The sequence below is a fragment of the Panthera tigris genome, chromosome C1, assembly GCF_018350195.1.
Source record: "Panthera tigris isolate Pti1 chromosome C1, P.tigris_Pti1_mat1.1, whole genome shotgun sequence".
NCBI lineage: Eukaryota > Metazoa > Chordata > Mammalia > Carnivora > Felidae > Panthera > Panthera tigris.
The window spans coordinates 33,420,979-33,438,811 of record NC_056667.1 but is presented as its reverse complement, the minus strand read 5'-3'; the positions used below and the strand labels follow the sequence as shown (position 1 = coordinate 33,438,811).

Here is a 17,833-nt window from a genome sequence, read left to right as displayed (position 1 = left end):
GCCTACTTTGCATGGGCACCGCTTCAGCCTTGGGAGACAGGGATATAACAGATGAGAAAACAGTATCAGAAAAGAGGAAGGAACTTGCCAAAGGTCACATGGCTAAGAAGCAGAGGAGCCCAGATGCTGAGTCCACGGCTGCCTCGCATGGCTGTTTATTCTGAAGCAAGCTCAGTTTCCACTTCTCTAAAATAGGGAAGACTCTCTCACTCACTGTATTATGATGCAGATCGAGAGATGGCATGCGTGGGCATTGGAGCCCAGGGCTTAGCACAGAAGAAGCACTTAATAAAGGTCAATCCCATCCCTATGTCTACTTCCTGACCTTCCTGACCTGAATGTGTCCCCCTTCCTCAAGCCACACCTGGCAGGGAGGGGACACATTCCCTCCTGCGTGGCATCTCTGGAGCTTGCTCTACTGTATGTCCCTGAACTGAGCCTTCCTGGGGTTAGGAGCACCCAGGGTGCTTCAAGTTTTCTTGGGAGGGGCAGGGTGGGGAGATCTATGATCCCAAACTTCCCTCCAACCATCAGCTCTTCCTCAGACTCAATTACACTCTCAGAGGACTGCCCTGGGAGTCTTCCCCTGTACCCAACCACATCCCCCCACTTCCTCCAGCCCAGCCCGATGGGCTGAAAGATTCAGGGGAATCGAGAGTTTAGGCCCAGAACTCAGGACAATAAAAATGTGCCTTGTCAATTCTTTTCCTCAGAACCATGACACAAAAGGTACGTGCCCCTTGCCCTGAGCCAAGGCCCTGACTCTCCTTGTCCTTGTCATGTACCCTCACTTCAACTGTGAACAGGTATCCATGTGAGGGCCTATCTCCCCATTGGATGGATGGGGAAACTGAGGCCCAGGGAGGTGTAGTAACTTGCCCAAGGTCAGAAGCAATCTAGGATTATAGACAGGATGAAACTCAGGCCACCCTGATATTTCAAATGAAGAATTACTTAAAGACTGCCAAGCATGGTCCTACCCTCCATATCCCAGAAAATGAAATGTGGCCCAGAAACGCTGAGGGATTTGGCCAAGACCAAGCAGTTAGACAATGGGGCAGCCAGCATGGAAACCCTGCTGCCTGACTCCTGGGCTGGGTCTGTGTCCATAGTATCACATGCTTCAGCACTCCAGTCCAAATTAAGGTCTATACCTGACCTCTAACTGAAATCCTGTCTACTGCCCTGAGAGCTGACTGTGGCCACCAGTGGGGGTGGGACCGACTGGGGGTTGACACGAGAGGGAAGGCTATACTCTGGATGCTTGATTCTGGACCCAGGGGCCCACAGGCCTCAAGGAGCAGGGGGTGGGCTCTGGAGAAGGGCAAGGCAGGGCATGCAGTGCTAACCCCATGGGCTGTCTAATTGGCCTCAGGTGGAGAAGACCTCTGGGAGGGACCCTGTGGGAATTGGCTCTCATTTGCTAAGACAGGTGCTCCAGAAAGTTTTCTGGGTTTGTGTCTAGGGAAGGAGCTGAAGGGATAGCAGGAGGTGGTGATGATTCTAATGATCAAGATTATCTTAATGGTGCTTTGGGACAGGCTCACAGGACTTTACAGTTTACTGAGCACTTTCACATGTATTTTTTTCACCAGGTCCTCCTAGCAATCCTGTGAAGGAGGAGTTATGGTCCCCTTTTTACAGATGATGACAACAATGGTGATAGACACTTGCTGAGCACTTGTCATGGGCCAGGTCCTGAGGGAGTCTTTGATAGTGGTTTTGGTCACTTCACTGCTGAGTCAGATTTGGCCTTCAAGGTCAGCATGTCCAGCTCCCCACTCCTCTTTTACAGCCAGGAAAATTAAGCCCAGAAAAGGAAATTCAGAGGCCTATATGACTAAGCGGAGGAGACTAGAACCCAGACGTCCTGCCTCTTGGCCATGGGCCCATTCCATTGTTCTCTGGGAAGTTGAAGAATGAGCTGTCCATCTGACCAGCAATAATGAGTCACCCACAGGGACCCAACCACGCATCCCTTCAGCATCTTGAATCCTGGGGTGTTTGTATCCCCCAAGGCTATAAATCTTGTGTGAGCCAATGAAAGGATACACAGACACACAGACAAGCAAAAGGGATAGCAAAAACAGTAATAACAAACATAATAATAATGATGATGGTAATGATAGTAATAACAGCAAAGCCTTATTAGGTGGTTGTTTCCTGTGTGCCTGGTAAATGCTTTCCTTATAATAACACCCTTAATAGTCAAAACATCCCTGTGAAATAGATAGTGTTATCGTCATGATTTTGCAGATGAGGAAACTGAGTCACAGAGATTTAGTGATATGAGAAATGTTCTACAGCCACGAACTCAAAGTCTAGGTGTTAACAAGTGGTAGGATGTTAATAGTTTAACAACCAACTCTTTAGCGAGAAGGGAGGAAAAAAATACTTCAAGCCTGATTTGCAGCCAGACTGGCCTTGGTGAGTCAAAGTCCAAGTTGCTAAGCCCAGGCATATCCTCCATCCCTGCCACCACGGCCATTTTGTTCATGAGCCCATTGGGCAATGCTAGCGGTGGTTGGGGAAAGAGGCTGACAGGTATCCACATTCCATCCACTGTACTATTGAAATCCACTTCTGCTGAAGGCACCCTTTGGTGAGCATTCACACAGGACACAAATATTAGCATATTCTGTGTTACTTGAAAGAGGACTATCTTTATAACTTCCCCAACTGTCTTCCAAGTCCCTGGCCATCTAGCCAACCCACTGGTTACAGCCCATTAATTAATCTAGATTCTTACCTCTGGCTGTTTTCCCTTCCAGAGGAAATGAACAATGAAGTGCCTTGTTGATGTTCTGCCCCCTAGGAATATTTCTTTCCACCACAGGCCTTCAGGGATGTCCCAGAAAAGAGCTAGAGTGGTACAGCTGTCCACTTTCAGGTGGTGTCTGTGTATCATGCAGACCCATCTGTAAACTGGGCTTGGCTGTTCTCTTCCTTATCAATTAATCACAGGGAACCTCCGTGAGACCATAGGCATTTGGGCCCCTTCTAGTGCAAACGGCTTGCACCTTCAGGGGCTGCTAGAGTCCAATTGCATACATTTCACTTCTGTTTGATGATGTATTGTTACTGTACATGACAACTTTTAACTTGGTAAGTCAGACAACATCAAGTTTACAATGGGAATTTAGGCCACATGGTGATTTGGTGACTCATGATCAAGTGTTCAGTTTCTACTAGGGCCCAACAGCAAGTCAAAAGCTGCTTCTCAAAAGGAGAGTAGTTATCTTCAGAGGATAGCAAGGCTTTGCTCCAAAATCCTACGGGTCTGTGTTGTGATTCACCTCTCATGGCCTAAGGCTCCAAACAACATCTCTATCTGCTACTGACCCTTCGGGCACCATTAGATCTGCTGAACCATATGGTTTAAACGGCAGAGCAGCTTGCATGGCAGCCTGGACCTGCTGCAGAACCTCATCTTGTCCTGGGCTTCACTCAAAACTATAGGCTTTTTAATCCCCGTCACCTACTTAACCCATTCTCAGATTATCTTCTATGCCCTTACCACTGTTCCCCCAAGACAGTCATCGAGTCAGGCAGTTTAGACAAAACTTCAAGGACAGAATCTCTGTCACTCTGTTTCAAAGAGTGAAGAGAGGGAGACTTACCCAATTCATTTTATGAAGCAAATTTACTCTTGACAGCAAAACTAAATGCCGGCAAAGCAAGAAGAGAAAATCATTGACTAACCCCACAAATGAACATAAGCACAAAAATCATAAATATAGAAGTCTGAAGTCCCTCTTCCTTCATTCTAAAAACAACAAAACTGTGAAAATGAATTCCTTTCATGACTTATTTAGAGGCAAAACCTGGGAAGAGACTGATCTGACCTAGCCTGGGTGATCATAGGGTGATTATAGGGTGCTGCCCCGCCACCCACCTGTGTTCTGTAAGTTATGATTTAGAGGAGCCCGAGAGACACGACAACTCAAAGTGTGTGATATCCTGAATGATCTTGGGAAAGAAAAGGGGCATTTGGAGGGGGAAAGAACCCTAAGGAAATCTAAATAAAGTATGGACTTCAGTTAATAGTAATGTATTGGTGGCTGGTTCGTAATTGCAACAAACGTACCATACTACTGAAAGATGCTGGCGACAGGGGAAACAGGGTGTGGGGTATGTGAGAACTCTTTATACTATCTTTGCGAATCAGATTTGTTCAAAACAAAACAAAAACATAAACAAACCAAAAAACCTCTTTTGACTCTTTATCCTGTCATCCTGCACGTACCTACTTATTTTTCTGCTATCCTTTACTCTCCTGTCCAAATTTCCTCCAAAAAAAAAAAAAAAGCTGATATACTCACTGTCCCAAATTCCTCCTCTCCTTCTCTTTTGAATCCACTGTAATCAGGCTCCTGTTGTTAAACCAAAGATCAGTTCTCAATCATCACTCTACTGGAAAGCATTTATACAACCGATCACTCCTTCCTTGAACACGTTCTTCACATGGATTCCAGTACACCTCACTTCCTGTGTTTTCCTCCTACCTCTATGGTTCCCCTGCTCAATCTCCTTTATAGTTCCCCTAATATCTCTATGTCTTAAAGGTGGTGTGCACCTAGGCTCAGTCACAGAACCTGTTCTCCTCTCTCTCTCTGCTGAACGCCTTTTGTGTCTTCAAACATGTGCTACCCTTCAGGAAAGAATGACTCCAAGGGCAGAGGCTGAGGCTGTAGCAGAAGCAGAGGGCAGAGCTGCAGGCCCAAAGCATGGAGTGGTGAGGTAGCAGGGCAGAGCATCCAGCCACAGAAGGGTGTTCTCCAGCCTTGAAACCTAATGGAATTTGCCCTGCTGGATTTCAAACTTGCTTGGCTCCTGTGACATCTCTATTTCTTCCACATTCTCCTTTTTTCAATGGCATGTTTACTCTATGCCTGTTCACCTTTGCATTTTGAAAGCATATGACTTGTCACGTTCTGATGACCACAGATGGAAAGGCATTTTGTCCTAGGATGAATCATACCCAGAGTCTTCCCCGTACCTGATTTAGATGATTTAGATCATCAGGTTTGGGACTTTGAGCTGACAATATTTAGATGAGATCTTGGAGTAAGATGATACTGTAATGGATTGAGGCTGAGGGATTTGGGGCTAAATATGTTTGGCACGTGAGACAGACATGAATTTAGAGGGGCCAAAAGGTGAACTGCAATGAGCTGAATAGTGGTCCCAAAAAAGATATGTTCAAGCTTTAACCTCTGGAACATGTGAATGTGACCTTATTTGGGAAAATGGTCTGTTCAGACACAATTAAATGAAAGATCTTGAGACAAGATCATCCTGGTTTAAGGTGGGACCTAAATCCAATGATGTCCTTATAAGAGAAGGCAGAAAGAGATTTGAGACACTCAGACACAAAAGAGGAAGACCACGTGAAGGCAGAGATTAGAGTTAGGCAGCCCCAAACATAAGAACACCTGGGGTCACCAAAAGCTGGGAGAGGCAAGAAAGGATCCGTCCCTGGAACCTTTGCAAGGAGCATGGCCCACACAACAATGTGACTGAGGACTTGTAGTCTCTACAACTGTGAGAGAGTAAGTTTCTCTTGTGCTAATCTGTGATGGCAGCCCCAGGAAACGAACAGAATAACAGAAATGATTGAAAACAAATGCTCAAATACTCGTAAACAAATGTTCATAGCAGCACTGTTCACAATAGCCAAATGGTGGAAACAACCTAAATGTACAACAATGAGTGGATCAATAAAATATGGCTTATACGTACAATATTGTTCAGCTATAAAAAGTAATGAAGTACTAATACGTTCTACATGTGGGTGAACTTCCAAAACATTATGTTAAGTGAAAGAAGACAAATACAAGAAGTTACATACAGTATTATTCCATTTATATGAAATATCCAGAATAGATAAAAGCTTACACAAAGAAAGAAAATTGCTGGTGGTCAGAAAATGCAGGGAGGGAGGAATGGGGAGTGGCTACTTAATGGGTACAAGGTTTTCCTTTGGGGTGATGAAAATGTTTGGAACTTGATAAATGTGGTAGTTACACAATACTGTGAATGTGCTATGAATACATAGCAAATGTGCCACTGAATTGTACACTTTAAAATAGTTAATTTTATGTTATATGAACTTCATCTCAGTAAGAAAAAAGTTCTTTAAAAAGTACAAAAATCAGGGGCACCTGGGTGGCTCAGTCAGTTGAGCATCTGACTTCAGCTCAGGTCATGATCTCACTGATCTCACAGCTCGTGAGTTTGAGCCCCACATCAGGCTCTGTGCTGACAGCTCAGAGCCTGGAGCCTGCTTCAGATTCTGTGTCTCCCTCTCTCTCTCCCTCTAACCTACTTGCATTCTGTCTCTGTCTCTCTCAAAAATAAATAAACGTTAAAAAAATTTTTTTAAGTACAAAAATCATACTCCAAGAACTTCAAAACATTGTTGAAATAATTAAAGACTATGTAAATAAGTGGGAAAACACCCTACATTTATGGACCAGAAGATAATATTGTTAAAATGGTAACACTTCTTGAAGTGATCTACGGATTCAACGCAATCCCTACCAGAATCCCAGCTGACTTCTTTGTAGAAATTGACAAGCTGATTCTAAAATTCATATGGAAATTCAAGGGACTTGGAAAAGCAAAAACATTTTTAAAAAGAAAAACAAGGTAGGGGGCACCAGCGTGGCTCAGTTGGTTAAGTGTCCGACTCTTTGATTTCAGCTCTGGTCATTATCTCATGGTTCGTGGGTTTGAGCACCACATCGGGCTCTGTGCTGGCAGCGTGGAGCCTGCTTGGGATTCTCTCTCTTTCTCCCTACCTCTCCCTCTCTCTGCCCCTTCCCTGCCCGCATGTGCATGCTCTCTCTCTCTCTCAAAATAATAAATGAACTTAAAAAAAAAAAAAAGGAAAACAAGGTAGGAAGACACACTTCCCAATTTCAAAACTTACTACAAAATGGTCATCAAGACAGTATGGCAGTACAGAAATAAAACCACATGTACATGGTCAACTGATTTTTCACAAGAGTGCCAAAATCATTCAATGGGGAGAAGAATAGTCTTCCCAACAAATAGTGCTGGGACAACTGGATAGTCTCATGCAAAAGAATAAAGTTGGAACCCTACCTCATACCATATATAAAAATTATCTCAAAATGGACCAATGATCAAAATAGAACAGTTTAAAATATAAAACCACTGCGGGGGGCGCCTGGGTGGCTCAGTCGGTTAAGCAGCCGACTTCGGCTCAGGTCATGATCTCACGGTCCGTGAGTTCGAGCCCCGCATCAAGCTCTGTGCTGACAGCTCGGAGCCTGGAGCCTGTTTCAGATTCTGTGTCTCCCTCTCTCTCTGACCCTCCCCTGTTCATGCTCTGTCTCTCTGTCTCAAAAATAAACATTTAAAAAAATTTTTAAATAAAATAAAATAAAATAAGATATAAAAACACTGGGAAAAAAACATAGGGGTAAATCTTCATAATCTTGGATTTGGCAATAGGATTTTAGATATGATACTCAAAGCACAGCAATTAAAGGAAAAAATAAATGATGTGAACCTCATCAAAAATTTAAAATTCCATGCTTAAAAAAACATCATCAGGAAAGTGAAAATCTCCAGGATGGGAGAAAATATTTACAAACATATGTGTATATATATGTGGTAAGAGACTTGTATCTACAAGATATAAAAAACTCTTACAACTCAATAATAAAGTGACAAATAACCAAATGTAAAAATAGGCAAACGATCTGAATGCACATTTCTCCAAAGAATATCTACAAATGTTCATTAAGCTCATGAAAAGATGTTTAACATCACTAGTCAACGGGGAAATACAAACCAAAAGCACAATGAGATACCACTTCGCACCCACTAGGACAGCTGCAATCAAAAACAGATAGTGACAAGTGTTGTTGAAGATGGGGTGAAATTGGGGATCTCATCTGTTGCTAGTGGGAAAGTAGAATGGTGCAGGCTTTGTAAACCAGTCTGGCAATTCCTCAAAAGGTTAAACATAGAGTTAACATATAACCCAGCAATTCCTTTCCAAAATATATACTTAAGAGAAATGAAAATCTATGTCCACATAAAATCTTATAAAAGAATGTTTAGAGTAGCCCCAAAGTGGGAAAAACCCAAATGGCCATCAGCTGATACATGGATAAACGAATATGGTATAAATAAAATAGTCAGTCCTAAATGGAAAATTGTTCAGCCATAAAAAGGATGGAGTACGGATACATGTGACAACATGGGTGAATCTTGAGTACATTATGCAAGCAAAAGGAGCCAGTCACAAAAGACTACATATCGTATGATACCTGTTCTGGATATATGTAATGTCTAGGGTGCCTAGGGCTGGGACAATGAGAAGAATGGGGAGGGATGGTTCATGGGTACTGTATTTCATTCTGGAATGATGAAAATATTTTAAAATTGATTATGGTGATAGTAGACAACTCTGAAAAGACACTAAAAACCATTGAATTTCTCTTTTTAAATGGAAGAGTTGTATGGTATGTGAATCATATCTCAACAAAGCTATTTCAAAAAATAAGAGGCAGGAGAGAGAGAGAGAGAGAGAGAGAGAGAGAGAGAGAGAGAGAGAGAGACACCTTGATCTATGCTTAAAGCCTAGCCATTCACACTGTAACCCCCATGTGTTATTTTATTTGGTTCATCCAGCAACCCTGTAGTGGAGGAATTACTTCCATTTTAAAGATACTATGATTGTGTGTGATCTGGTGTCAAATCAAACCTTATCTCCAAAAGGAAAAAAGGAAGCCAGTTTAGAGACCTAGAGAGTGCAAGGTACTATGCCAGGCTCTTCACACACATCATCTCATTTAATCCTGAAGCACCCTATGAAGAAGGTATTATTGGCCCATTTTACAGGTAAAGAAATCCAGGTTCAGAGAAGTATCATAAGCCTTATGTCCTAAGCCACACAGCAATGATGTAATAAAGCAAGATTTGTACCCAGTTCTGTTGGATTCCATTGCTGGTGCCCTTTCCCTTATGCCACCCTGGTTCCCAGAATCTGAGGCCTGTGCCCCTGACACTGACTCCCTCTCTCCCTAGCCCCATGTTGCTTCCCCCATTCCCAGGCCCATGTTGCTTCCTGTCCACTTGTCTCGCCAGCCAGCCTATCTCCACCTGCACTGTACACAGAGAACAAAGAACTAGTCTTGGTACCACAGCCAGCTGGCCTGATTCCCCAGGAGAAGGAATTCCAGTGCCAGAGAAGTGAGTGTCCAAGGAAGCCCCCAGAGGACTCAGAGGAAGAGGGGGAAAACCCCTCCCCACTGCAAATGGGCCAGCCCAAAGACATCTGCCCAGCCTGCCAGGGGAGCCCCTGAGAGGGGCAGGAAGGGCACAGTCTTCCATGGGAGCTCCTGGCCAGAATCCCCACCTTGGACAAACTCACAGTGGAGCAGAAAGCTCATGGTGGGACAACAGTGGAACTAAACATTCTCTAGTGGAGGCAGTTGGGAGCTTTGACTAGGCTGGGAGCCCAGACACTGGCCTTCCAAACCAGCCCAGACACTTAGCCCCAGTCCTCACCCATTCCTGGGAGGTTGGGGATGGCTCACCTGGCTCCCACAGCCCCTTCTCCCAACTAGTACCCAGGTGCTGGGGTCTGAGCTGGGAGAAGGGGATTTCCCTAGGAGGAGAGCTGGGCCAGGAGGAAGGAAGGGCCAGGAGGCAGAAGATGAGGCCGGGGATGGGGCCGAGTCACCACGGTCTTTTCACCATGAGGGCCGGGCTTCTCTGCTTGGCTCAGCCCTAGGGGCAGGCCGGTGGGACGAGGCCAGCAACTGCTGGGGTGGAGCTGGCTCCTCATAAAGAGAGAGAGAGAGCTGCCCCGGGCTCAGCATGAGCTGTAAGGCCAAGGCCAAGGCCAAGATGAGGGGTAAGTGGGGCCCCTCCTCTGAGACAGAGGCACCTGAGGGAGAAAGTATTGGACTTTGAAACAGGGAAAGGAGATGGAGGGATGGGGTTGAGATGGGTCAGAGAGGGAGTCTGAGCATGGGGCCATGCAATAGGAAAAGACATTGGAACTGAGATGGGTCAAGGCTACGTGGGGGGCTATGCATAGGTCCAGGTGTTGAAAGTGAGTCAAGAGAATGGGTCCAGGTCCAGGTAATGAGTTTAGGGGTTGGGTCCATTCAGAGGGAAGGACATGGGGACTGAGTCAGGAATGCCGGTAGCTCAGAGAGATGGGAGAGTTTGTCAGGGGTGAGAATGGATTCGGGGGTTGAGGTAGGCTTGGAGGGTGGGGAGAGAGGGTGAGGCTTGGGGTTCTCTGCCATGGTGGCTGGTTACTCCCTCTTCTTTTCGGAGAAGTCACCCCTGCAGAAGTCACCCCTGCGTGTAGTCTCTACAGGGGTTGGCACCTGAAGATCCCTTGCCTTCTATGCATCTCAGGTATCCACATGTACAAAGACTGGACTAAGGGCATTCTCACCCACCCAAAAATCCTAGGGCTAGTGCAGGGGGGCACATTGCATCACCACTCCTGGACGGTCCCCTTCAGAGCAGGTAACACCAAGGAAACCACACAGTCTCTCATTGGAGACTCCCTCCTGGGTGAATTTCTCTGTGCATCAGAGCAGTCAATTTGGGGGATGAAAACCACCACGTCACTCTGGACTTATTGTGTGTTACATATTAACTGTAGTTTCCAATCTTGGCTGCACATTAGAAAACCTGGAGGGATTTGAAAAACTGTCAGGCTGGAGAGGAACAGTAGGACTGCCAAGGTCCACGGGGCACTGGTAATATCGCTGAGAAACTGGTCACAGTTCCACCCGAAGAGAACCATGCCTCACACACTCCCACTTTCACACATACCCATCCTCTCACAAAAGCACACATTCCCAAAGAACACAGACACCCTCCGGCTCTGCCACCCAGCCTCACGCTCAGATGCACTCACAGCATCACACACAAGAATGCCGGCACCCATTTCCCTCACAAACTCAAGCACGTGCATGTATGCCTTCCTCACTCTTCAGACCCAGGCCACACCCACCCACTTCGCTCTCCCATACAGATTCATCCACACATTTGCTCAGGTGCCCACACTGTCCCACAGACACACCCCCTCCCATGAAATCACAGACAACGCACAGTCATACAGGGCAATGATCACAAACTTACAATCACTGCAACTTCCATCACAGACAAGCTCACACATGCACCCACCATCAGAAGCAGGCATATTCACATCCATAGATGGCTCTGCACACACTCATGGGTTTCCAATCATATGCATACACGTGAACACATGCATTTGTATTTACAACCACACAGCTGACACCAGCACGGTTCGCACATACGTCCACACCCCACACAACACAATCGCCCCACACAGATACAATCACAAATATGCATGTTTACAACCACACATCTGACAGGTGCTGCCTGACCTCACCACCTGCACGCGTTCACACAGCCAAGCTCATCCTGGGTAGGGCAGGGTGCAGAGCCCGGGCCCCAGACAGGCAGTCCCCAATTCCCCTCTCTACCACAGGAATCCTAATCCTGGGGCTGCTGTTGGCTACTCCCAGCTGCCTTGGCTACTTTGAGGACCTGGTCAAGTGCTTCCAGGACCCCGAGTACGAGTCCATCCTTGTCACAGCGCAGAAGGGGCTCCACGCCTCCCCGCTGCCCAAGCGTGTGGTAGTAGTGGGAGCTGGCATGTCAGGCCTGGCAGCTGCCAAGGCCCTACAAGATGCTGGCCACCAGGTGAGCAGGTCTTGAAGGGGCTTCAATCCTTTGCCTGGGGTCTGAGGAGGGGAATCAGTTTGCTTCCTTGGGTGGAAAAGGAAAAAGGGAGAAGCTACAGTCAGCTCTTAGATGGCTGCTTATAATGCACTGATCTCTTAGCCCTTAGTTATGGTTCCTCAAAACCCCAGGCTCCCTTGAGACTTGACCCTAGTTACACCTGCATTCTCACAGAAGCAAAAGCGGAGAAGGGTTATGCTAACAAGAACAGGCCAAGAGGCACTTGGTCCCCCGCCACCACGGAGCACTTCTGCCCCACTTACATTACTCAGGACCCTCCTGGAAGAACTTCCTCCACCACCACCCCCAACCCACCGTGTGGTTATCCTGCACATGCAGGGACCTACTGCTAGGAATTCCAGACTAGAGCCTGTGGCAGGATGGGGATGGGTGTACAGGGTGGGAGAAGGGAAAGCATGACTCCGGCAACAACTTCTCTGGACTCCAGGTAACCATCCTGGAAGCCAGCCACCACATCGGGGGTCGAGTTGTCACATACAGGAATGAGGAGGAGGGCTGGTACTATGAATTGGGGCCCATGAGAATCCCAAAGTCCCACAGGTAAGTGCCAAGGAAGGGATGGGTGAAGGGCAAGCAAGAGGAATTAGGTAGGGGTTGGGTAGGGGGGCTGCTGCCATAGGGTCAGAGCCTCTCACATCAACTGTCTCATGTGGAGTCAAGACTAACATTGGTCTCCCACTTGACATGGAAGGCCGAGGCCCAGAGACCAGGGTCACACAGAAAATGGTAGGTCCCAAACTAATAATAATAGTTAGCATTAATTCATCAAATTGTGTACTTTGAATATGGGTAGCTTCGTATGTGTCAATTATACCCCATTAAGCTACAAACTAATAATATTTAATAATCATATTAGCTGCCATTTCTTGAGCACCTCTATGTACCAGGCACCACGCTGGTTACAAATCAAGAAACGGGGCTCAGAGGTATTAAGTGGCACACCCAAGATTCTCCTAGGAGAAAGTAACAGAGCTCCTCCTCAAAATCAAGGAGGCAACAGGCCCAAAAACATATGCTCGACCCCTAAACTGTAACTGGCTCCTGGGGCAGAACCCAGACCCTGGTTCTGTGGCTTCTAAAGACAAAAGAGATCCCTCACCTGGTGTCGACATACCTCCAAAAATATGACTTCTTTTTTGCCTTATGTGTAAACTGAACCCAAGACTTCCCTCCAAACACACCAAAACAAAAACAAAATGAACCAGCCTAAACTAGGAGTCTTTAGATTTGGCCTCAACTTACTTAGAAATGGAAGGTGAGATTTCAAATACTGTCTGAAACAAGAGGCCTTTGCCTCTCCTTAAGTCTTGTACTCTGGGATTTCTTAAAGAGCCTTTATTGGGTGATGGGTGAACTCCCTCCTCATGATCTTCCTTGTGGGGGAAGAAAAAACAGAAGAAAAAGAGTTAATACCACAGCAAGAGGAAGCAGGGTTAGAGTTGAAGAAACAGTCAGACCTCTCTGGGCACATGAAGAAACTGGTTTTCCTGGAAATGGCTTCTATAGTGAGGCCAGCAGGAAGGAGGCCCTGGGATGGGTGCCATGTTATACCTGTATCTGCTCCAGGCTAGTTCATACCTACATCAAGAAGCTTGGCCTGAAGACGAACAAGTTCATAGAATATGATGGTAACACCTGGTACCTCATCAACGGACAACGTTATCGCACCAGGGAGGTCAAGGACAACCCAGAGCTCCTAGGCTACTCCACGAAACCAATGGAGAAGGGCAAGGGTGCTACTAATCTCTTCAACCAGTCCATCACCAAGGTGCCTCCTGCCTCACCCCTCCCAGGGTTGGGAAAAAAACAAGTTCTGGCCCAAGATCACCTGGAAAGTTGTGGATGGACCCAGCTAGCCTGGTTCCTATATGGCACTCTTGTGATTGGTCCCTCCTCTAATATCCCCTAAGAATGCTGCCACCCCAACCCTAATGCCCAGACTCATCTACTCTCCTGTACTTGGTGATCCAACGGCCCACTGCTTGATGATGACAGTGGAAGGAAAGGGAATCACCAGATAACCCAATACTCAGTAATGAATCAATTCTCTTGGATTGCAGTGAATGTCTTCCCCTTAAATATTAGTCTCCAAAGGTCTTTAAATGAAGGGGAGATTTGGGAGGAAAGAGGAGCATTTAGGAGCTCTTGGAAACACACTTCCCCTGGTCTTTCTATCCCCCACCTCCTTGCCCCCACCCTCTTCAAAGGGACACCCATAGAACCCAGGGGTCCTGCCACTGCTCTATGACTTACATCTAAACTTCTTCCCCTCCCTCCCCTTCTGCAGCTCAAACAAAATCTGAAAAATTTCAACTGCAGCCACCTGGTGTCCTTTTATGATTCCTACTCCACCAAGGTATGTGAGTCAAAGGATAGGGGTAGAGGAGGTCTGTGCTCAGCCTAGCCCACCAGGGTTGTTGTTCTCTGCTGACCAGGACTCTCTCTTCCCACTGCCAAAGACATCACCTCCCTGGAGTCCAGTCCCACCCCCTGCCTGCCCTAGGCCCCTGCTGAAGCCCGTTCCTACATGCTGGGCCCTCCATCTGGCACTCCTACCTCCCACAGGCTTACTTGCTGAAAGAAGGGGCACTGAGCCAAGGAGCGGTAAAGATGATCGGGACTGTGATGAATGAGGATTCTGGATACTACAAATCCCTCCTAGAGTCCCTGCGGACAGACTTCATCTTTTCCAAAAAGGACGAGTAAGGCCAATTGGGACTAGGGCTGGAATCTGCCCCTCCTCCAACCCCCAGAGCAGAGAAACAGAACTATGATTATTGAGTAGGTCACTATGTGCCAGACACAATTATCAGCGCTTTCCAAAAATTGTCACTTTTCATCACCTAGAAAGTCGATACTATTATTCAGAGCCATTTTACTGGAGAAGATGCTTAGGCTCAGAGGGGGTCGATGACTCATCCAAATTCACTTAAGTGGGGTGAGGGCTGGAGCCAGAATCCAAAACCATGTTTCTGGGACTCCTTCTGGGACACAGGACTGCATGGTAACTGAATCCACAGGCTATGGGTCTAGACGGGGTATGTCATCCTGGGACAGTCCCTCTTCAACAGGATTCGGTTTTCCAAAGTATAATTAAACAATCATCCCTCCCTCACAGAGACTAGTTAAGGACATGGAAGGAAGCATCCAGCACAGGCTGCAGGAAGCCAGTTTCCTTGCTTTTCAGACCAGGAGGGCTGCCGGAAACCCAGCAAGGGGGCCTGGTGCCCACACACTGACCCCTGCCCTCCGCTCACCCCTGCAGCTTTTCTGAGATCACCGGTGGCTTTGACCAGCTCCCCAGGGCCCTCAGCACCAGCCTGAAGCCTGGCACCATCCACTTGGGCTCCAAGGTGGAGGCAGTGGTGAGGGACGGGCCTGAGGTCCAGGTTTCCTACCGGGCAGGTGAGCCCAGCTCCGCGAAGCACAACCTCACTGCGGACTTCGTCATTATCTCGGCCTCAGCCAAGGCCACGCGCCTCATCACCTTTAAGCCACCGCTCTCTCCAGACAAGGTGGAAGCGCTCCGCGTGGTGCATTACACCAGCGCCACCAAGGTGGTTCTGGCCTGTAAGGAGCCCTTCTGGGAGCGGGAGGGCATCCGGGGTGGGGTGTCTGTCACCGACCGGCCCTCGCGCTTCATCTACTACCCCAGCCACAGCCTCCCCAGCGGCAAGGGCGTCCTGCTGGCCTCCTACACCGTGGACGATGACTCCCTCTTCTTCATATCCATGACGCACGAGCAGGTGGAGGATGTGGTCCTGGAGGACCTGGCGGCCGTGCACCAGATACCCAAGGATGAATTGCGGCGCATGTGCCCCTCCTCTGTGCTCAAGCGCTGGTCTCTGGACCCCCTCACCATGGGCGCCTTCGCTGAGTTCACACCCTACCAGTTTACGGACTATTCACTGCAGCTCTTCCAGCCTGAGGGCCGCATCCACTTTGCAGGCGAGCATACCTCCATGCCCCATGCCTGGATAGACACTGCTATCAAGTCCGGCCTGCGGGCAGCCAGGAATATCCAGGCTGCCGTGGACGAGGAGGCCACCGCGAGGCAGAAGACCTTCACTCATACCCAGAATCATTTCTCACCCTGAAAGAAATCCCTGAGGAAATCCGGCAGAAAAGGGGCTGGGAGGTGGGAGTTGGAGGCAGAGACCCAAGAGAGAGGTCACCATTAGTCCCCCCGCCCACAAGCAAGAATCCAAAAGCGCCAAAGAATCCAGTTGGCCAGTCCACAAAGAATCACCCCCTTCTCTCCCCTGCCAGGCCTTGAGGAGGGAAGCAACAGAATCAGAGTAGATGGAGGGTAAGGAGTAAATCAAGGATGGTGAGTGCTAGAATCTGCCCTTAGCTGTGAGGAAACTGTCTCCTGCTGCATAATAATAAAAAGCGAAAGAGAAAGGTTCCAACAATGCCTTAATTTCTGTCATATACAACTAGAAGCTTCTAAAGGAACAGACAAACCCTGAACCACAGCAATATTAAACCACAGATTAGTCACACACACTTCACAATGCATACAAACCCCATCATTGTGTGCCTCCGCAGGGCGAGGAGGGAGCTTACATCCTGGCCCAACATGGAGTCTACATGGATGGAAGAGATAAGGGCTCTTCTCAGTTCTTTCTGAGCCTGTAAGAGCAGGATCTTGGCCTCCTAGAGACACCTCCTGGCCCACAGACTTTTTCACTCCACCCTTACCTCCCCATCACCAACCAGACCCTCTCCCCACCTCTGCCTGTCAGCCTATACACCCCTCTGGGAGGACACCAAGCTTGTTCTCCATACTCACTCTGCTCTTCTCTAACACCTGCCCTGTCCTTCCAGACCCAAGTAACTTATTCCCTCTCCCTGAATCCTCCCTTAACTGCCGTACCCAAAGCCTAGGGATCTTTCTCTCTCTTTTCAACCCCCACCCTTCCTCCCTAGAGTCCCAAATATTTGGACAATGGATCTTCTTATGCTATGATGTAATGACTTTGTGAGGGCATATTATCTGTCCAACTACACTGAGAGCCCCCAACAGCTGGGATTATATTGTGTATGCCTCAGTGGATTTCCCATAGACACTTAAATATATGTTATTTCCCTCACTCTCTGTAAATATTTATTTCTCATCTACCATGTGCCAGGCACTATGCTGAGTGCCAGATACAAAGAATGAACAGCAGGGGTGCCTGGGTGTCTCAGTCGGTTAAGTGTCCAATATTAGCTCAGATCATGATCTCATGGTTCATGAGTTTGAGCCCGAAATCAGGCTCTGTGCTGACAGTGCAGAGCTTGCTTGGGATTCTCTCTTTCTCTCTCTCTCTCTGTCTCTCTGACCCTTCCCCATGCATACTCACTCTCTCTCTCTCTCAAAATAAATAAATAAACTTAAAAAAAAAAAAAAGAATGAGCAGCATTATTCAATTGAATCAAAACCCCTACCTGCGTTCCCATACCTCCAATGATTAGGTCATTTTTTACCCCAAATTCTTGGTTATTTGGGCCCGATCAGGCAAAGGGAAGAAGTAAATAACGTGGTAGCTCTTTCCCTGGAGAACATTCCTACCAGGGTGGCCTTGGAGGACTCTGAAGACCATTGTGATGAAGTACTATAGGGAGTGTTGTGTCTAGAGATGGCATATTGCTTGGAAGGAAGGGAATAGAGAGAGGAAACACGTTTTCTTACTGCATTCTAGTCTATTGTTAAAATCCCAGCTTGCTTTATTCTGGTTTTTCATTCACCCCTATATTAGTCAGGACTTTTTCAGTTCCAAGTGCTAGAAACCAAACACTAACTAGTTTAAGGGAAAGGAAATGTTTTAGCTTACATATCTTTAAAGTCTCAGGTGAAGTACAGTTCATCCAGATCAGTTGGGCTTAGGAATTGATCATTTTTCATTAAGGTTCTCTCTCTTTCTACCTCTTGACCCTGTTTTCCTAACTTAGCTTCTGTATTGAGTTAAATAATGCCCCCCAAAATTCACATCCACCCCCCAACCTGTGAATGTGACCTTATTTGGAAATAGGGTCTTAGCAGATGTAATCA

The 17,833-nt window shown here is 47.2% G+C and overlaps 1 protein-coding gene across 1 annotated transcript; it reads left to right on the top strand.

The window, feature by feature from the left end:
* The first annotated feature begins 9,861 nt into the window (after window positions 1-9,861).
* LOC107179172 (L-amino-acid oxidase-like) lies at window positions 9,862-16,087 on the top strand. The gene is made up of 7 exons (XM_015535411.2): window positions 9,862-9,898; window positions 11,522-11,736; window positions 12,224-12,336; window positions 13,363-13,564; window positions 14,084-14,152; window positions 14,362-14,498; window positions 15,062-16,087. The coding sequence occupies exons 1-7, from the start codon at window positions 9,862-9,864 to the stop codon at window positions 15,891-15,893; spliced, it is 1,605 nt and encodes a 534-aa protein (XP_015390897.1). The 3' UTR covers window positions 15,894-16,087.
* Window positions 16,088-17,833: the final 1,746 nt, after the last annotated feature.